Raw genomic sequence first — 22,023 nt, 5'->3', positions numbered from 1 at the left:
GGGGTTAAAAATGAATTCCGAATGGTTGATAACTTAAGCACAAGAACCCGTGAAATTTCCTATATATCTCTATCATTGTCATGTAGATGGTGTAATAAAATCGTACAATGGAGGAAATTGGAAGGTCGCCCCGGCCGCGCCCGGACAAACCTTTGCGGGTCATTATCTCGCCCGCCGTACGTTATGATAGATATGTCACGACCCCTTTGTAATTCATACTACCCTGGTAATGTTGTGAAGGAAAATAATAGTTGTTTTATAATGCGGATAGTCTTTTCACTATAAGGGGTCGTATGATTTTAGCAGTCTATCATGTGTTGTAATCAATAGTCCTGTTTGCCACCTATGTCATTATAATATCTTTGGAACGAAAGCATGAGGCATGCGTATAGGCATAGTCTGGTTAATTACCACATGCATCTAACGCAAGTTGAAATAAGTGTAGAACTATCAAATAAGAGAAGATCTATTGATAGTTATGCAGGCGTGATGAATACTATAACAATATAACAGGTATGTCGATAATTTTAAATCGGTAAAAAGTAGTATAAGTGTTAATCCAGGGTATAATCTATTTCCATTCTAAACAGCCAAATCCGTCCAGTAGTTTTGCGTGAAGGAGTAACAAATATAGACACATACACACATACGCATGAAGTTTCGCCTTTATAATAATACATACGAGACACTCGAAGAAGCCTAACAAAATGGATCTACTGCAGGTATACGTTTGCTTGGTGTGAACTACTTACATAACCCTTACCTATATACTTAGGTAGGTAGGTATAGACCGTTACCTAGATTCAATTTCACAAAGCTTTTTGCGAGCGTGCGGGCGGTAGTTCTATCTCGGATGATGTATGGCGGATAAGACAAGGCGGCGGGAAGGTGCATTTGGGTCAAGCGAGGTAACCTCTCAATTTCCCGGCTCGAGCCGCGCCATCGATATTACCTACTGTGCGGTCGTAGTTTTACGATGGCGATCTTTTGAAAAATCTTTTCGTAAAATAAAGAATTACTCTTCTTCTATCACAAATTTTTCCATAGTACAAATTCGAAAATGTTATTGTTTGTTGGTTTGTCCTTCAATCACACCGCAACGGAGCAAGGACGCAAGTAGTCAAAATCAGTAAGTAGAGTAGACACGAAGCGATTTGCCTCCTCGTTTCTGATATGAACCGCAAGGTTATGGAACGCTTTTCTGACGTCAGTTTTCTCTTCCAAATGTAATATGTACAAGAGTCAAGAGTGAAAGGCATCTTTTAGGCAAGCGCTAGTTCATAAATTAAAATAAAGGACTTCATATTAAAGCTTATAATTCACAAAACCAAACAAAATATACCCTGAAATCTTTTACTTCCGTGGTTGGGGGTAACAGAAAGTAAGTTTTCGCTGCTACGAAACCCTAAGTTACGAGTATTACTTAGTAGACCGCTACGAACCGCTACAACGTAGCGCTACAATAAGCGAGTTGTAACACTAAGCTGCAAGGAGCTTATGAGCTTAGTGTGGTCGGGTCTTAAGGTCACCGCAAGGCGTCTCCGAGAATGTATGTTCCTAGTTATGACCATTATTAGAGGCAAATAAATAGTGTATAGTACCTATATGTCGTAGATATAGTATCGTAGACCGACATCCTTTCATGCTCTCTTAGGTACAAAGGTAACACACTACCAGCTTCCTAACTAGTATTGAAAATTTCTTAACAAAAGAATCCAATATCTAAATTTATGGCCTGACCTGAAAATGAAAGCCAGGACCTCGACCTCGTCATTCACGATCTAATCACCTGGCCAACGACGCCTTCATGTTATTATTTTTAAGCCCACAAGACTGACTGCAATAGGGTATTTTACACCTAGTGAGAAATGATCTAAAAATATTTATTTACGATAGTTTAGGCAATAAGAAAACGGGAAGTGTAAGTATCGGTTCACAAAATTATAAAATAAATTTTATATTTTAATTCGAAATTTTCACTTTTTTTTATCTGTGCAACAATTATGCGAACCGCTAGCCGCCTATGTACCCGCCATATTACTACGTCATCATGTCAGTAAATCCTTCCCTTTCTAATTGCATGACCACAGTACAAACGGTTTAAGAATCGAACTGCACGAATTTGGGATTACTGATGCATGGATTAAATAGTTTGGGCTCCCAAATTTAAAAATACTTTTCATCTTTGCGTGAGGCACATGGTTTTTTTCTTTACATTAGTCATTTATTTTTCATCAACAAGCGTGTTATGGAACGATATTTTTAGCCTAATGTATGGGGAACAAGGGAACCATAGACAATTTTCTTACATTCAGGAACGACACACCAATGATATGGATAATAACACATTTTAAATTAGCAAGAAACAGTTAAAAATTTAAATTGAAATAAATTTTAAATTATAATAATTTAATAAATTTAAATAATTTTATATCATTCATTTAATTCATCATTCATTTTGTCATTTTAAATTGTAATAATTTAATAATTTATCACCGCGTCAGCTTGTTGTTGTTTACTTTAGAATTATTATTATCACAGACTACAATCTAGTATAGAGACAAAATTACTGTGTCAATCTGTCATCTCTAGGAGGTACTGATAGGTACTTTGTGAGCTTACTATCTAGTTTACAGACAAAAGTTACTCTGTGCCACTTTGTGATCTCTAGTTCCTGCCTACTCTGTGAGTTTAGTTTACTATCCCGATGACGTCATAACATGGCGTCTAGGTAGCATAGCTACCGTTTTCGTCAACTTGCGCGCGAAAATTTAAAATGCAAAATTTAAATGAATTTTTTTGGTACTTATCGATTGAATAAAATTTAAAAAAAAAAATCTAGTGGTAAATTATCACCTTAGGATTAAATTGAGACACTTTTCAAAAAAGAGTAAAATACCCTATTATACACATAGCAAGGTAGTACATATGCAAAATACTGGTTATTAATTAAGTCTACTGGATGTGGACGTGGCATTCGCCATTATATTGGTGCAATAACTACAGCGCAACAAACATGCAACAAACAAGTTTAACAAAAACAAAACTCACACGAACAGCTAATAGGAAAAACTACTAAGTTATCTGCGTACTCAATTTTTTTTTTCGGGGCATATTGTCACAGAAGATATCTGTAACATCTCTGTAACAATTTGCAAGAAATTGCATGGACTTCGTCTGTGTTGGTGTTGGCTGGCGGGCGTGCTCTGCCTTTTTGGAGTGTTTTTTTTTTTTTTTTTGTTAAAACTGACTGGAAAGCGCTCTAAGGGGGTGCCGTGCGTATGTCGGCTAGCGCTGGCACAGACGGGGTCCATACTTGTATATTTTAACTAACTTGTTACAAATAACTACAAACTTGACATTGGTTAATCTTTGTAAAGCCAGAAGAGAGAGAGAAGAAATTGCATTCTATACGGCGATTATGATGCCCAAGCTTGTATGCATATATTATACTATACACACACTAACATTAAATATGCACAAACTATTAGCAATTGATTCTCGTCGATATCCGATAGTAATAAACAATTACATGTAACTATTTGCTCTAGTCATACACAGAAACATAATTAATAATTTCGATACACATATTATGTATATTTGTAGTGGTAACGGTCTAGTTGTATTCCCAAGCCATTAGCCATTGATGAAATTTCCGCTTTGTCAGTTGACAAGAATTTTATTATGGTTGAAACAAACAGAAAGCTCTAATATACATGTCTTAGATTTGTAATACAAGGATTCAAAAGCTTAATTTTATGTACTACAATCTGTTGAAACGGACAACTCTGCATGGTGCAACATGCAGCATGCAAAATGCACCGCCCGCTCTCCCACTGCTAAACATGCAGGAAAAGTCAGTCATCAAGCAAGCAATCAAATTAAGCTTTTGATTCCTTGTATATGTAATACTAGAGGATGCCCGCGACTTTGTCCGCGTGGTTTTAGGTTTTTAAAGATCCCGTGGGAACTGTTTGATTTTCCGGGATAAAATTCCTATGTCAATTATAGCGACGCAAGCTACCTCGGTACCAAATTTCATACAAATCGGTTAAGCGGATGGGTTTTTAGGAATCCCGTGGGTACTCTTTGATTTTCCGGGATAAAAAGTAGCCTATGTCCGTCCCCGGGATATAGGCTAACCCTGTACCAAATTTCGTCAGAACCGGTTAAACTGTTGGGCTGTGAAAAGGTAGCAGACAGACATACAGACAGATAGACAGACAGACAGACGACACACTTTCACATTTATAATATTAGTATGGAAGTATGGATAATTAATGCCCCCTTCTATACAACAAGGGATTTTAAGAATCAGCTCAAAGGCACTCAGGGGGCGATGGAGAGAGCTATGCTCGGAGTTTCTCGACTTGATCAAAGCAAAACTGAAGAGACCTGTAGAAGAACCAGAGTAACCGACCAGAGTAACCCATAAAAATTCATAGGGATTTTTGTAAAACGATGTCTATCCAAATATTTGCTCACCGCACTACGCACATAAATATCATGATATTCGTTTATCCGGATGGTCTCGCCGACCCGGGCATGATTGATGGAGCGCGCCGGATAAGACAATGAACTGGAAGGAACGGTCAGCGCAGACCAACCCAAAGTTCACCACTACCGAGTAAATTGCTTGCCCGACTTTATGACACGAAATAACGAAGGTAACATTTTCATTTCTCGTGTTACACAATACGGGACCGTTGTAAAAATGCTGTATGGAGCAAAAGGGTTTGCTTTGATCTTGATTGTGCGTGCCCATTCTTTTTACACATAAACGGTTTTATTGGAGCTAGGTTGATTTAGGTTCAGGATTGAATAAGTATAACAAACGCTGTTCTACGGATTTTATTAAAAAAACCAGCAAACGCTAAATCCAATATTTATTAACTACTCTAAAGTGAACATTTTTAAACTTCACTTTTACAGACAAAGTATCATTGGTAACGTTTTTGCATAGTAATTATTAAGAAAGACGTTAAGATCTCTACTAATTATAATACCTTTATTTTCAGAAGTATAATACTTATAATATAACGCCAAATTTTATCCGTCGTCGATTTCAGATTGATTCAAAAATCATATCCTTGTGAACTAGGTAGGTACTCACGAAGACTTAGGACTGTTGGAAATTCTGTCATGAAAAAACCTAATATTAAAGTTTCTGTGCGTCGATAGATCACTCAGTCCGGACAAGTTTATTTATATGTATAGATAGATAGATTTAAAAACATGATATTATACTTAAGCGCGTTTGAAGTCGCAAGCAACAGCCTATAGTATCATCATAAAATAACATGATTGCAAAAATTCCTTTTTTCTTGCTACCCAAATCCCCAGTTATAAACGACTATACATCACGTTAATGCATCCTTTACCCCTTCTAATGGACTCGTCCGGAAACATCTTGCGGCGATCTTAGGACGTGACCACACTAAGCTCGTAGCTAGTACCTATTGTGGCGATCTTAAGATGCGAACACACTAAGTCGATAAGCCTCTTGTAGCTTAGCGTTACACGACTTATATAGGCCATATGTGAATGTGAAATAAGGACAGTGTACTTTACAAGTCCTTCGCAGCTCTTAAGCGAATTATCAGGTAAGCTAAGCTGCTAAGGTTTCCTGGGAAAATGGTGCTGCTAATCATAGCCATTATTGCAAAGTAAAGTTGAGTGCTATCACTGAAACCTTTTTTAGCTCAGATCACTATTATAACGCTGGATGTAGCTATAGCTTGCTGCCTATGTGTCAATACGTGCATTATTTCAGTAAAAATGTATTAATAAATTAGCTTATGCCCGCTACTTTATCCGCTCCGTTCTAGTGTGAATTGGCCCTAAGATATCCAGAATTTTCATTCTATACGGTCATATACGGTCTTTAACAGCTGATAATAACTGTAGTACAGGCAAAGATTACTTTTTTTAGTCACGTTTAAAAGTAAGTATATCCCAACCTAGTCCTTGAAAGTAGTGCTAATGTTCCGTGCTGTATTTGACACTGATAGCAAAATGCTTGACAGACTCAAGTCAGATAGATATTTTGCTAGCAACTGCATGAAAGCGCACTGCTACTCCAAACAATTCTTCAAATGTCTGAAAAACATCCTATATTGATAAAGTAATAAAATCTTCTCTTCACGGTCCCATGCCGTTGTAAGGACCTCTATACCTATTTGCGATCTGCTATAAAACATATCGGAATATCGTCTCTATTGAGAGTACCCGGTCTTGAGCTACAAAGGAACCTTGAAGGCTTCAAGGCTTGCTATATTTGCTCAGCGCCGATGCAAAGGAGCTGGGAAATGTATTTTCAAAGGATCAACTTCCATGATACCAATATGCAACGAATGAAGTGAACTAGCAGTCAATATTTGTGATAGAAAATGACGGGTTAAGTGAATTTAAAAGGCATCTTCCGACAGCTTACCAAATACATGCATAATAAGAAGCAATTCTGATACGGAGTTTCTCTAAAAATACAGTATACTTTTCGAAGTGAGCACTCTAACTTTTTGGTGAATCTATTAAAGCTCTTAAAGTTTGCTAGGATAGTACCGAATGACGTCACTGAAATATTTTCTAAATTTTATTTACTAATAAAATACAGTGGCATTGTAACGCATGCTGGGTACAGCTAGTAACTTAATAATATATATTATGAGCTAGTTGTTACTCTCAATATGTAGTATGTATGTATATTACGAAGGGTTCGATATCAAAACTCATATTACAATCCCAAGCGATGTGAATCACGTAGCCACTTTATATTATAAACCAAATTACCATGACCCCTCCACATGCGATGTGAAATGAACTAAATGGAATACCGAGTCAGCGCTAACTTGAGGGGTCTCGCGAGACTAGACAAGAGACCCCCAACTCTCGTTAGGATAATATCCTGGATAGTACCCAATCAATGTAAAGTTGACTTCATACATACGAGCTCATTATATCTGCTTTAGTGAAGTTTGGGAATAATAATAGCGGGGCTTTATTAGCAACTTTGACGTAAAGGTGCAATTACTAAATGACGCGGGTTCGATTCCCAGTTAAAGCTTTTAGAACTTTGGGATAAAGTTGCTTAGAACAGTTCGGGAGACGTTGCATTTTGGTTGGTATTTTCATCCCTGTCAATTTTGGTATTCAATGATTTCCAGAGCAAAAATTCCAAGGCCGCCTTTGCATACAATTGTTGTTAGTTTCTTTGTTTTGCCTTGGTTATTTCATGTTGTGTGCGCAATAAAGTTTTCTATCTATCTATCTATATCCAATAAAAATCGTGAGGGATGAATTGATTACTGCTAGTCTTCTTTGCACGCTGCTTCCAGAACTGGAAAAGGGCTGATTGTTTCAACTGCCTGAACAGATTGGAGTTACACTAACCTGTTTGTTCTATTTTTCCCTTGTCTCTACTATTATAAAACTGTAAGTTTGTCAGTTTATTTGTTTGTGCCTGCTAAGAAAATATTTTAAGGAAACCTTCGCAGTTGTATTCTGTTCTTCGAAATACTTCTGTAACTTTGATCAAAATTCGTTGATGAAAACCACACAGGTTAGATCCTAGAGTAAAAGTAAGTTATTAATACTAATGACGGACTTTTTACCCCCGAGGTAGTAATTTCATATCCAATCAAAAATTTCCGAGCATGAAAATAGCTTTTTTAGCGAAAGATATCTTGCCTATCTAAGTCATAATAATTAGATTCATTATCATCAAAGCCAGACGGAGTTTTTAGGGTTCAATACCCGAGGGTGCCAACGGGACCCTATCACTAAGCCTCCGCTATCCGTCTGTCCTTCAATCCGTCCGTCTATCTGTCAGCGGGCTGTACCTCATGAACCCTAATATGTAGAGAGTTGAAAATTTCACACTACAACAAAAAATTATAAAGATTTCAAAATGGCCGCCATGGGAATCACTACCCATATTATAAATGCAAAAGTGTTTGTTTGTTGGTTCGTTGGTTTCTTGTTACTTGGGTTTGTCCTTCAATCACATCGCAAAGGAACAACAGATTGACGTGATTTTATGCATGGGTATAGAAGATAAGGATCTGGAAAGTGACATAGGCATCTTATTATCCTGGAAAATCAAAGAGTTCCCATGGGATTTTTAGAAACCCAAATTCACGCGGACGAAGTCGCGGGCATCGTCTAGTTAAAAATAATTTAAAAGTACATATCTTGTACGATGGTACAGAACCCTTCATGTGCGACTCTGACTCGCACTTGACCAGTTTTTTTGAGCATCTTCCTTCCTCAAACAAGAATTGACGATTCTGTCGATCGTGAAATTTTCCGCTCGAACTCGCAAGTGAGCACCGGGCTTAAAACAAAAAGGCTGAGCAGGCAAGTTTAAAAGTTCATTCCCGTGTGCGCTCCATTAGTTTGGGTCGTTGTTGGGATGATGTCGGGCCGGTGTTGGGGCGATTTTTCCGACCCTCTAACTTTTGGGGGTCGAAATTGTCCCCACATCGGTGCGCCGCTGGAAATAAACAGGGATCACAGAGATTTTTTTCGCAATCACTTCCACGCGAACTGACGCACATATAGGTCGGCCCGAGACCATTGATACACAAAAGCCGAACGTGTGTACTTAGCTATAGTACAAAGGTTCTCAATTTATTTTACCAATAATAATTTAGGAATATTGAGCGGTGATAGCCAAGTTAAAACATCGGCCTCCTATTCGGGAGGTCTGGAATCCAATTCCGGGCACGCATCTCTAAATTTAAGTTATGTGCGGTTAAAATAATATCACTTGCTTTAACGGTGAAAGAAAACACCGTGAGAAAACCTGCCTGCCTGAAAGTTCTCTATCATCATAGAGAACTTTCTCAAAAGATATGTAAAGTCTGTCAATCCGCACTTTGCCAGCTTGGCGGACTTAGACGTAAACCCTTCTTATTCTGACAGGAGACTTGTAAGGTAAGTGATGATGCAGTCTAAGATGAAAGCGGGCTAACTCGGAAGAGGTATGGATGGCACTTTCATTAAACTCATAGACCTGATAGGTTTCCACACGGCATCGTCCTGAAACTTGGCAGCATGGTTAGTCCAGTAGCAGTAGGATATCTTGGAGTTATACAATATCAATGTTCGAGACGAATCATAACTGTATTAGGGCGTTTACAGAAGACCGGCTCGCTGATCGCTTTCACGGCAGTGCCAAAAATGTGTTGGCGTTAATATTGTGAGTGTTGAAATGTTGAACGCGGTTGCCTTTTCGGGCTTCATTAACGTGTTCTTTGATAATAGTGAACGTTTTATACTCACGACCGCCGGGCTAGTATTATTGTAAACTAGCCCTACACCCGCGACTTCGTTCGCGTGGATTTAGGTTTTTCAAAATCCCCTAGGAATTCTTTGATTTTCCGGAATAAAAATTAGCCTATGTGTTAATTCAGGGTAGGTATAACCTATCTCCATTCCAAACTGCCAAATCCATTCAATAGTTTTTGCAGGAAAGAGTAACAAACATACACACATACATACACACAAACTTTCGAATTTATAATGAATATTACTGTGAATTAGTGTGATATGATAAGCAGTGATAATGTGACGTGATTAAGTGTGATGTAAAACTGGATCGATTTCGCGAAGTTCAAAAGAGGATTTTTTAAAACCTAAATCCACGCGGACGAAGTAGCCGGCACCATGTAGTGAAAAAAACAACGTTTCAGTAGGACAGCAAATAGCTAACTAGTTATTTCCATAATATTAATTTTGATTCAACATTTCTACAATGTTGATTTGTTGACTTCTCCTCCGCATGGCCTGTTTGGTTTTACAATTGAGTGAACCGCGCGGAAAACTGGCATAGAGAATTTGCATATACGCTTTTCAACTTGTTTGCTTTAACTACTAGTCCTGTTTGCAGTGATATTTATATTTCTATCATCAACCCATTGCCGGCCCACTACTGAGAGACTACGGATCTCTTCTCAGAGAAAGGTTTAGTTAGGCCATAGTCTGTCACGTTGGCCCAATGCGGATTGGCAGACTTCACACACCTTTGAGAACATGGAGAACTCTCAGGCATGCAGGTTTACTCACGACCTTTTTCTTCACCGTTATAGAAAGTGATATTTAATTGTTGGAAGTGCGTGCCCGGGATGGAACCCATGACTTTCCGATTAGAAGAGATATTTCTATTCACTAATAATAATTTGCTATCTATAGGTACTTGTAATATCTTTTCTCACTACTACGCGTCTGCCCCATCGACATTGGTTCTGCTAAATATATAACCTGCCCATTGCGACTTCAGCTTGCTAATCCTTATTTTACTTTATTACTTTGATTTCAAATAAACATTATTTTTATTCGGCCAAGGTATAAATCTCTTTCCCTCGGGAATAAACTCTATCAATATATCAAAAAGTGTTTACAACTGAAGTTTTTTTCTACAAGTCTGAATCGCTGTATTACCGAATACCTAAGGGAAATCATTGGACCTAACCTTTTGTTTATTATTTAGTTGTATTGGCTCACAAATTAGCGAATATTTTTCTTCGCTTCTATTAGTTAAGGAGCTAAAGAGTTTTTTTAGGGTTCCGTACCTCAAAAGGAAAAACGGAACCCTTATAGGATCACCTTGTTGTCTTTGATAACTATACCAAGTGGGGTATCATAGTATAAAAGGGCTTTACCTGTACATTCTAAAACAGATATTTATTTATTTTTATGCATAATAGTTTTTGATTTATCGTGCAAAATGTTGGAATAAATACCCGAGTACGGAACCCTCAGTGCGCGAGTTTGACTCGCACTTAGCCGGTTTTTTGTTTGAAAGGTGGATTGATCGAGAGTGTTCTTAGTTATAATCCAAGAAAATCGGTTCAGCCGTTTGAAAGTAATCAGCTCTTTTCTAGTTACTGTAAACTTCACTTGTCGGGGTGTTATAAATTTTTAATTTACACTTGTAGTGATAGTGTAGGACTGGCACGAATTAGATTGCTTCAGTTTCTCAGACCATCTTGTTGGTGAGCGGCCTCTCTATCTTTTGCCTTCAGTGTTGCCCGAAATAATCAACTTTTCTAGACTGTTATTCCCACGCCGCATGATGTGCCCAAAACAAGAATAACCAACGGCTGCTCTCTTGCGAGAGAAATGCAATCATTGTTATAAATGCAGACATAAGAAACCTACCTACCTGCCGTTAATTTAAAATAAGGTTTGTTTTTAAATATAAAGCGAAGCTGTTCTATATTCTGAATCAGTACGTTACAGAGTGCCGAGGGAAATCAGTCGACTAGACTCTTGTTCATTGCTTCGTTCTATTGGCTTACAAATTATTATTATTGTAGAAAATTCTCTCTTTCACCTTTATATTTTTTTGCTACAAATAAAATTGTTTGGTATGAATAAAACAACAAAAAAGAGTATTCTGAAATTATTTAGTTAAACATGCAAGATAAGACTTTTTATTAAAAATCATTGTACAAAACTACGCCCTCTATTGCCAAACCAACCAAAAATAATAAGTAGGTACAAGTATATATTCACTTTCAGGCTTTAACTTTTTTAAGGCCACAGAAAGAATTACATGAAACATCAAAGCCCTCAGGTCTATTTGGACAACGCGTTACTTACAATTATCCTCAAGATCGCCACAAAGCTTTTTTATTCCGTTCCTTCTTCCGACCGTGTAATAAGTCTAAAAGGTCGTTGATTCCACCAAAATGTGAGGCCTTTATTCACCTTTGATGGCCTTTACAATCGGTTAATGCTAAATCGATATCCACTTTGACCAATGCCCGTAATGGCTTCGGATTAAAGACATAAATTCTCAATAAGTAGAGCGGATATTTTGTATATTTTTAGACCGAAATTTTTAATTAAGTATTTTTATAATTATTAAGATTAATAACATACATACAAGCGCTTATAAAACGCCAAGTTCAACTCCCTGTTTGTATTGACTCTATCACCGCCGGTTTGGAAAGAAGATTTTACTGAGAAGAAACTCGGAAAAACTTGCACACTATTTTTCTTTAAAACAGCACAACAATTTAAAATGAACTTAGTAGTGCTTGATCAGAATAATTCAAACCTAAGCCTTCTGAGTGTGGATCATGCGTTTTAATGACGCCTTTTTTAGCATTATAGAAAAAACATTGTTAGCCAACAATTAACATAAAAATAATAAGTATCTAATTCGTTATTTTATTTGTCACAAGAATTTCGTTGTGTTGTCCTATCTGTGACTTCAAAATTATGGTTTTAATATCTTTGCCTTGTCGAGTATTCGTTTATTTCTTTTATGTTTTAAGTTGTCGACCTTTTTCCTTGTAAGGAAACCCTGGGATTTGATGGGATATTATAAATCTCTATTTCGATATTCCTACTTTGACTGTGACAAAGCATGTGTGTATCTTTTGAAAATCGATTTGGGGTGGATTGCTATCAAAAAATAATATATTGTCTTCCCTCAGAGCCTTTCCCACGCATCTTTTGTCTGGTGGAAGGCTTCGGCCGTGGTTAGTTACCACCCTACCAGTAAAGGCGTGCCGCCAAGTAATTAAGCGTTCTGGTACGAAGCCGTGTAGAAACCGATAAGGGGTAAACTGCATCATCACCAAGTGAAATCGCAGTCAAGGACTAACTTGTAACAGAATAAAATAAAAAGAGATTACCGCTTACATACAAACTCCCATAACAAACATAACAAACTCCTCTTTATTATAATACTAGCGACTCGCCCCGGCTTCGCACGGGTGTTCTATGGAAAAGTGGTTATAATGGCTAAAATATAAATGTTTGGTTTATACTATCGCGGACTTTTTTGTAGGCGTTATTGAGTTCTACAACTTATCCATAGAAGTCAACCATACATCTCTAACCATTTAGGCAACGTTCGCGAGAATCGTTAACGTACGGCAGTTTTTTCGACGCCTTACTCCACAATTTTCACTACCACGAAAAATCCTATCTATTTTCCGGGATAAAATATAGCCTATACGGATTCGGAAGAATCCCTCTAAGTAATGGTAAAAGAAATTTTGGAATCGGTCCAGTAGTTTTTGAGCCTATTCAATACAAACATACAAAAATACAAAAATACAAAGGTTTCCTCTTTATAATATTAGTATAGATTAGTAGATACTTACTATGTTTTCGTTGCGATTTATATTATTCTAATACACCGTACTAAAAATATCATTTAAAAAAATTCTCCAACAATTAAACGTAATAAACCTCAAAGGCCAAAAAAATATGATGACATTTCGGAAGGGTCCAAAACACCTCAACATGAAAAGGTAACAAAGTTAATAAAGTTGACGAGGGACCTCAATGCGCCACAATTGAGACAATGTGGCACTTACAATTATCTACCCTTGTATCTCCTACCCTCTACAGGGTCACTGTAGGGAAGGTTTTTGTTGGTGCCCCTTCAGCCGTGAAATACTCGTAAGTCTTTGATTCATCTAAATGAAAGGCTTTTTTTTATTGAATTTTGATGGCATTTTTTTATGTTATTTTATTAAAACCTTAATAATAGTAATTTGTAGGTTGGAATATGTAGGTACAGTAAAAAAGTTACCATCCGGAAAACTGTGGTAGCTCGGCTGCCAATTCAGGGATGTATTTCAGACTTGAGCGCGTTTGGAACCCGCGTAGCTTTAGTTTTAAGTTTACGTAATTAATTATCACCACTACATTTTCTTACAAATCTAACAATTCTGACCATAAAAAGGACCACAATAGTACTAACTTTGTCCAACGCGGAAATGCAGCCAGTATTCTTGGCACCATTCCACGCTGGCATGATTTTTATAGTAATTAGATAAGGCTAGCTTTAAGTTTTATTGTAATATTTTCATTAAAAAAAACTTTGAATTTTGAGTTTCAGTATGGGGAAGAGTCCGTGGTTCAATCTTGAGTACGAACGTTCCACACTGACTGACTGGCACAGAAACATAGTATCGCTAGAATAATATTTAAGTTTTTCTTTATAACATAAAATTTTTACTTTTCTCCTTGTTTTCATGTAATTTTCTAAAGGGCACCGAAACTATGTGACAAAGTGCACTAGCGTAATCATGGGCAACGAGACCCTTACATAAGCACCCTTTTTAAGTACCTAGGTGTCTAATTACACGTCTCGTTGTTTGCGGGGGACGGACATGCGTTTAAAAATAAATGAAGTGTGGAACGTTTGCGCCAAGATCGCCGCGAGCTCATTAGCCGTGACAAATTAATTTATAGACACGTCTTAAACTTGCAAGACAATTATTGCAGCTATTACAGCTGTATTGTCTTGAAAAATACCCGTATGTATAAAATAAAATACTATATGGATAAGATACCTATTGTTTATAATATTGTATGTTCTCATGTAAGTGAATTCTTAATTCTTGATAAGAATAAGGTTTCTTTAACCGTAAAATGAGGCGCTGGTGAACAAAACGGTCAATTGCATTAAACAAAATTTTTATGGAAGAAGCAAAAACCTGAAAGAAAGCTGTTGAACTTTACTTTACTATACATTACTACTTTACTAAGTATTATTAATATGATTGTTTTATTAAAATCACCGTTTTATTCATTCTCACTAGTCATTTTTAACCCCCGACCCAAAAAGAGGGGTGTTATAACTTTGACGTGTGTATCTGTGTATCGTCTGTGGCATCGTAGCTCTTAAACGAATGGACCGATTCTAATTTAGTTTTTTTTTTTTGTTTGAAAGGTGGCTTGATCGAGAGTGTTCTTAGCTATAATCGAAGAAAATCGGTTCAGCCGTTTGAAAGTTATCAGCTCTTTTATAGTTTTCTTATAGAGGTTTTTCTGTCGGGGGTTTTTCATACGTAATTCATGAAATCTTCTTTCATTCAATTATTGCCTAACTAGTTCATAATTCACAGTCCTCTATCGGACTTTGCAATCGGAAAAATTCTTATTAAGCACCAACGATGCCCCGGTGCGTCCCCTGGCATCCATACCTATGAGATTACGAACCCTTTTTTCTCGATACCCGTTTATGACCCGCTGGAGTCGTGACTATTTTACCAAACTAATTACACAGATGCTCATACTCGTACGTAGGGTCCATACTGACGCCTTGCTTTACATATTTTTGTCACTAGCATCGCAAATGAACGTACTATCGTCTATCTTCGTTTCGATTCTACAGCAATGTGTTATGAGCTTTAATACATATTATAACCACCCTTATACTAATTGTATTTTATTCATCAATGTCGTCATCATCCCTTTGCCAGCCCACTACTAAGCACGGGTCTCCTCTTAGAATGAGAAGGACTTTAGGCATAATCCACTTCACCTCTAAAAATTATAGAAACCTATTTCAAAATATTATTATTAACCTATAAATTGCGAAATAATTTAAAACATTTTGGCTTTGTATCATAGAAACCTTGGATATCCATTTTTACTGACTTTTATTAGGCCTATAATTGTGGTGTAGAAAGGGATTTTTTATTTTTTATCTTCAGAGAAAAAAATCAACCCTAATAAAATTATTTCGTTGACTGTCTGTCTGTTACCTTCGACGATGGAGTGTTGAATTAGTGGCCCAAAGAGGCACAGAATAGGATGGAAATCGGAGGGCAGCCTTTGCCCAACCATGAGACAGTAAACGCTAATTTAGATAAGATTAGATTAGCGATTGGAGGAAGGTGCGATTTGTGTCTCTACACTGATCGAACGATAGCATTTAAGTCGTAAGTCTGCCTTACCCGGTGTGGACATGAATTTCAGCGCGTTTCACAGTGATTGATGTCTGTCTGTCTGCAATTAGAGGAAGGCTTTCCGAGATTAGACTGATACAACCGTGATTCATCGCCGTTTCAGTAGCGTTGATAGATGACAATATGCATCTCAATGCCGTGAAAACTATTAATTAACTAGCCGATGCCCGCGACTTCGCCCGCGTGGATTTAGGTTTTTTGAAATCCCGTGGGAACTCTTTGATTTTCCGGGATAAAAAGTAGCCTATGTGCTAATCCAGGATATTATCTATCTCCATTCCAAATTTCAGTCAAATCCGTCCAGTAGTTTTTGCGTGAAGGAGTAACAAACATACACACACACACACACACACACACACACACACACACACACACACACACACACACACACACACACACACACACACACACACACACACACACACACATACAAACTTTCGCCTTTATAATATTAGTGTGATAAGAATTGGTTGGTTGTCTGTAATCATTTCCTGTTATCTAAAAATATATATGTACGTAGTAAATATAACTCGAAAAAATGAAAATAAATTTCCCATGGTTGTGCACACGAACAAAGTCAAACATTTCAGTTTTTTTTTTCAAAATCCCAGTGTCGAAATATGTATAAATGTTTGAGAAAATGCACTAATTAAAACTGGCACTCAATTAAAAAAAAATTATATCATCTTCGTCGTCAGCAATTCGAAAACCATCGAAATTCAATGCGATTTAAAAATTGGTGGCTTTACAATTTGACTCTGCCGTAATATACCTTGACTATAACCCTGTATTTACACGTTGGCTACTCTTTTCTTCTTCTTCTTTGCTAGCGCTTATTCATCCATTGTTGGACATAGGCCTCCTCTTCCGTTCTTCCTGGTGTTGGCCGAGTTTACTCCAAATTTTTCCGCAAGCTTGATGATGTCGTTGGACCAACGGGATGGTTTTCTTCCAACGATTCTCCTTACGTGGTCTCCATTTCAGTAACAAATAGGTACCCTCTTTTGTCAATTTGTATTTATACTTGTAACTATGTATACCGCAACAACCAAACTACTTTGTAACTATAAAGACTTTCTTTAGTTGTTGTTAATTAAAGTCCCATCGCTTTGGGTTTAACGCTTCTTGAGGCCACTCTGATTACGGGGCGTGACAAATTGTCCAGTTTGTACAATGTTTGTCCCGTTGTGGCGAGATTGATGATTGTTCACGTAATTAGATGAGGGTTTTGCGAGATCTTAAGCCAAATTCATATGCGATTTGTTAGTATCTTCTTCCTGGTTTCCGGTATTTAGTTATTTATTCTTTGCGTCGTATTGTTAAGGGTCATAACTCCAGCCATTATTTACATAATGACAGAGTTATATAACTAGATGATCCCAACAACTTCATACGCGTAGATTGGTTTTTAAAAATTTCGTAAAAGCTTTGATCCCAGAAGGATAAAAAATAGCTTATCTCCGTCTCCAGGATGTATCAATATCTTTGTCTATGTATCAAATTTCAAAATCGGTTCGTGAAAAGGCAACAGACCAGTTTTATATTATGACTAGCTGATACCCGCGACTTCGTTCACGTGGATGTAGGTTTTTTAAAATTCCCGTGGGAACTCTTTGATTTTCCGGGATAAAAAGCTTATGTGCTAATTAATCTATCTCCATTCTGAATTTCAGCCCAATCCGTCCAGTAGTTTTTTCGTGAAGGAGTAACAAACATACACACACACACACATACAAACCTTGTATATAGTAGTTGTCCTTTATAGTATTACTAGCTGTGCCCGCGACTTCGTTCGCGCGGAATAGTGACTTTTCGGGCAGCATGTACGTTAAAAATGTTCGCCGTGATTCTTTAAATTGACATAACTTTTTTATTTATGAACCGATTGACATGAAATAAACATTAAATCTTAAGTGAAACTTACTACAATATATTAGTGAAAACCGTATCTAAATCGAATAAGCCGTTTCTGATATTAGCGTGCACAAACACACAGACAAACAGACAAAAAAAAATTAATTACAATTTCGGGTTCGGCATCGATATAATAACAACCCCTGCTACTTTTTTTTATATATTTCCATTGTACAGACACCACTTTTCTACAATTTTATTGTATGTATAGATGTGAAGTGTGAAGTGTGATAGTGTGAGGTGTGATAGTGTGATATAGTCTCACACAAAGAAGGTCGTATTAAAGTTAACATAATATTTATATATTATTATATAGGCAACAAAAATAGGAGTTTTGTAGTAACAATGTAGGTAAATAGAGTTAACCTAAAAATCTATGCACGCTATTGTTCGTACATGAAAAATTAGTTGCAGTAAACAATATCGGGCGACCGTAACTGCATTACCAGCTTTATATAGCCGACTTTGTACAAATAACTCAGTTTTGTTGTGCAACATTTTCAAACAGTTTACAAATTTATTAACCTGCAGCTTAGTTTATTAATCTGTTTGTTGTGTAGTGGAGGTATTCGTCCAGTTTATTTTAGCACAAAATATTTACAAAAATAACTTACTAGAAAAATTCATATTTATATTTACAAAAAAGTGCCCTGCCCAAATGGTCATTCTTGCAAGCATGGTGCCCAAGATACTGGCGCTATTGTTTCCTTGAATTGTCAGGGTCAGCTAGCAACTCTTGGGACAACTGGACAAACTTCTGAGCCCAACATTAATAAAGTGTTTCATGTTCAATAACCATGGGCAAAGTCTTTTTTTTTATTTACAAGCCCTTGCCTGCGATCTCACCTAATGATAAGGTGATGATGCAGTCTTAGATGCAAGCGGACTAGCTTGGAAGGGCTAGGACAATCATCGATTTCTACTCGGTGCGTACCGGAACGCTAAATAGCTTGGCAGCACGGCTTTGCCGCCATGATGCTAATCAGCCACGGCCGAATCTCCTGTCAGACTAGACCAGAGACGATATCGTAAATATAAATTCCCAATTGACCTCTGCCACGAATTAACTCCGGAAAGTATAAGACCACAACGCTTACCACTGCGCCGGGAGGTCGTTAATAATTCTTCTCATGCAAGTGCTGCAATCAGGTGGTGGTTAAACGTCTTAAAAATAAAAACACATGTTACAACCAAAAGCCGACACCAAATTGGTCCGCCATTCAGAAATCGAAAGCAAGAAGCTAAAATGTCAGTCGCCAGTACATCTCGCGGCGACAGATGCCTGTGGAAATAAACTCGTGCCAATTGACATGCTCTGGCGCTGACGACTTCAGAGACATGCTACATTGTTAACTACGTGTTCTGGGAAAACTATTATAATTTTTTTTTATAACTAGCTACCTTTCTCCGCTTCGTCGGAGTAAAAGTTTGGAATAATGTCCTTTCTAATGTCCCAGCCACATTAACGGCCAACAATGGTCAACGGGAAGTACCCTATAGGTTTCTTGACAGACACGACGGACAGACAGACAGACAGACAGACAGACAGACAACAAAGTGACCCTATAAGGGTTCCGTTTTTCCTTTTGAGGTACGGAACCCTAATAAAATAACTTTCCAATAGATTTCGCTCGTAAAGTGTCTATTACTTCACCGCTATTTAAGCTATAAAGTAGACTTTTATCATCCAAGGGCAACAAAATTACTACCGCACAGTTACTTTGGCCTATAAAGCTTGCGGTTATATTCGGTTAAAACAAACTCTACGCACGTTTCATTCAAACGTCGTGCTCTGAAACTTACTCAGACGTATATACTGTATATTATAAGTGCAGTCACATAGTAAAGATTGTGTTCTTATACTATGATAGATAATTAAAATTTACCTACTATACACTTTCTCGTAAAGTGACTATTACTTCTCGGTTATTTAAACTGTAAAGCAGACTTTTAATACCCATGGGTGGCAAAAATATTACCACACAGCTATTAGGCTACAAAGTGAACTATGACTATGCTTTGATAAAGTCTGAGGATGTTGTGGTGTCAATGTCATAGTGAAATAAGCTTGCTTTTCCTTGTCCCTATTTCTGATTGCATGTAGAGATAGCCAAAAAAACTAATAAGCCATATTTTTTTTCACAGATGCACCATCCAATACAGATGAAACCGGCTGACAGTGAAAACAGAAACGGTAAGTTTTTATATCATTAGGATAAAAAAAATAGTATAATTAACTCGACTACTACCCGCGCACTGCCGATAGCGATAGATATAGTAAAATTATTTTTCTGTCGCTCGGTGTATTTTAACATTATACCTATCATATTCACATTTATGAACTCAGAATTTTTTCTTCTTTCATTTGATATCCTACCCGATACAAGAGCAAAAAAAAATTTCTGGAGACCCCCCACTTTTTTGGATTTAATTTTTTTTTCATAAAAAATGTAGCCTATGCTACCCGGACCATAACAATAGGTAAATTGATTGATACCTCATTCATTGAAATCGGGTCAGTAATTTAGGTGGTACGGTGGAACACACAGAATCTGATAGACATTTGATTTTTTTTCACACAGTACCTACTTAGTGTATTACTATTAGTTATACGGTTATTAATCTGCTCACTTTGTGTTAAATATTGGTGTGATAAAACAACTATATGATAACAATAATGATTATAACAAAACCTTCAAACATTTAGAATGTAAATGTTTAAATAATCTAAATGCAATTAATGCATTTATACGTATAAAATAATTAATTAATACCTAATTAATACCGAAGTAACACAGCCGTGGTACCAATAGGCAATTATCGATTGGGCATTAATGACTTTTTAATGCTTTTGATGACAGCATTGTATTTGTCTCTTTCTCTTTCGATGAATGTGAAAAGGAAAGAGCATATTAAGTGGAATGCATTCGCTGGTATGGGTATCAAATTACATAAGCACATGCGATGGCGTGTTTTGATAATCAATTATATTTTTGTTTTGAATTTGTCTTTACCTAAATTCGTATCATGACGATCTCTCTGACAGGCACGCTCCGATGTAAGTAGTTGTTCCATGAAAACAGAAGACCCCACGTTCTGGTCAGTTGCGAGTCGGACTCGCGCGCCTAAGGTTCCGTACTCGGGTATTTTTCCGAGCACGATATACCAAAAACTATTAGATATGCATAAAAAGTCTCTTTGAGAATGTACAGGTAAAGCCCTTTTATATGATACTCCACTTGGTAGGTACCTATAGTTATCTTGCTTTGAAAATTGAAAATACTGTTTATTTTTTCAAAACCACATTTGTTTTTTTTTGTGATGTAACCACAAATTCACGTTTTTCGGATTTTTTTCCTTTACTTGTACTTAAATTGTAAAATAAAAAATAAAATCATAAAACAAATTATAAAACCGGCCAAGTGCGAATCAGACTCGCGCACTAAGGGTTCCGTACTCGGGTATTTTTCCAACATTTTGCACGATAAATCAAAAATTATTAGGTATACTTAAAAATAAATATAAAATCTGTTTTAGAATGTACAGGTAAAGTACAGATAAAAGTAGCCTATGTCCGTCCCCGGGATATAAGCTTCAAACGTCAGAATCGATTAAGCTAGCGAAGTAGCAGACAGATACACTTTCGCATTTATAATATTAGTATGGATTAGTATCAATGTTGCAATCATTATTAAAATTAAATAGAAATACTTAGAGCAGTCTAGTTTCGGTTAGAAGATACATTATAAATTAGCTCTACACTCCACAGACTCTACCTACACTGAAGTTAGACTAGCAAGGTAGACAATATTCTCGAGCCACTAGTTTCTCCTACGTTCAGCAGTTTTCATATCGATCTAACCATCACCTAGCTCAAATGTACGGAATCTTTGTCTACGAAAATAACTATCACTTAATATAACTTATCATTCAATGATATCGATTCGTAAGAAATTCTTAATTAAGTAAATCTATGATATTTTGTAGGTAGATGTACTAATTTTTTCAAAATGATTGCAAATAATGCAAAACTGGCGGGATGTGTGGATGCTCGATTAGATTTCTTTGCTAATGCCGCACCTACGACGACGCGGCACTATTTATTTTGAGAATACTATTTACGTAACGTTCGTTGACCTCTAGCGTCAGTCAGATGTTTTAATTGCAATATATTATTGTGAACTTTTAAAATTACAGGATTTTTTGTATTCGCGTTTTTTTTTTTGTGGTACCTTTTCAGTAATCATCAGTACTCTCACCTGTCTTCTTTTTTGCTAGCGTTCTAGTTACACCTTGAACCATAGATAGATAGAAGTCTTTATTGCACACAAAAACATGTAAAGGAGCACAACACAGAAGGAAGAAAACAGATAAAACCATTGTGTGC

At 36.8% G+C, this 22,023-nt stretch overlaps 1 protein-coding gene across 10 annotated transcripts in view; it reads left to right on the top strand.

Moving 5' to 3' along the window:
* The window catches only part of LOC123869709 (CUGBP Elav-like family member 1), a 474,478-nt gene that overhangs the window by 358,521 nt on the left and 93,934 nt on the right, over positions 1 to 22,023 (top strand). For all 10 annotated transcript variants that reach the window (XM_045912710.1, XM_045912704.1, XM_045912701.1 and 7 more), the window contains one exon: positions 19,782 to 19,830. In XM_045912710.1, the coding sequence (XP_045768666.1) occupies positions 19,782 to 19,830 (49 nt within the window). The remainder of the gene's footprint in view (positions 1 to 19,781; positions 19,831 to 22,023) is intronic.

The sequence above is a fragment of the Maniola jurtina genome, chromosome 11 (genome assembly GCF_905333055.1).
Source record: "Maniola jurtina chromosome 11, ilManJurt1.1, whole genome shotgun sequence".
Taxonomy (NCBI): domain Eukaryota; kingdom Metazoa; phylum Arthropoda; class Insecta; order Lepidoptera; family Nymphalidae; genus Maniola; species Maniola jurtina.
Note: the sequence above shows the minus strand (reverse complement) of the source record. Positions and strands in the feature narration are given on the sequence as shown.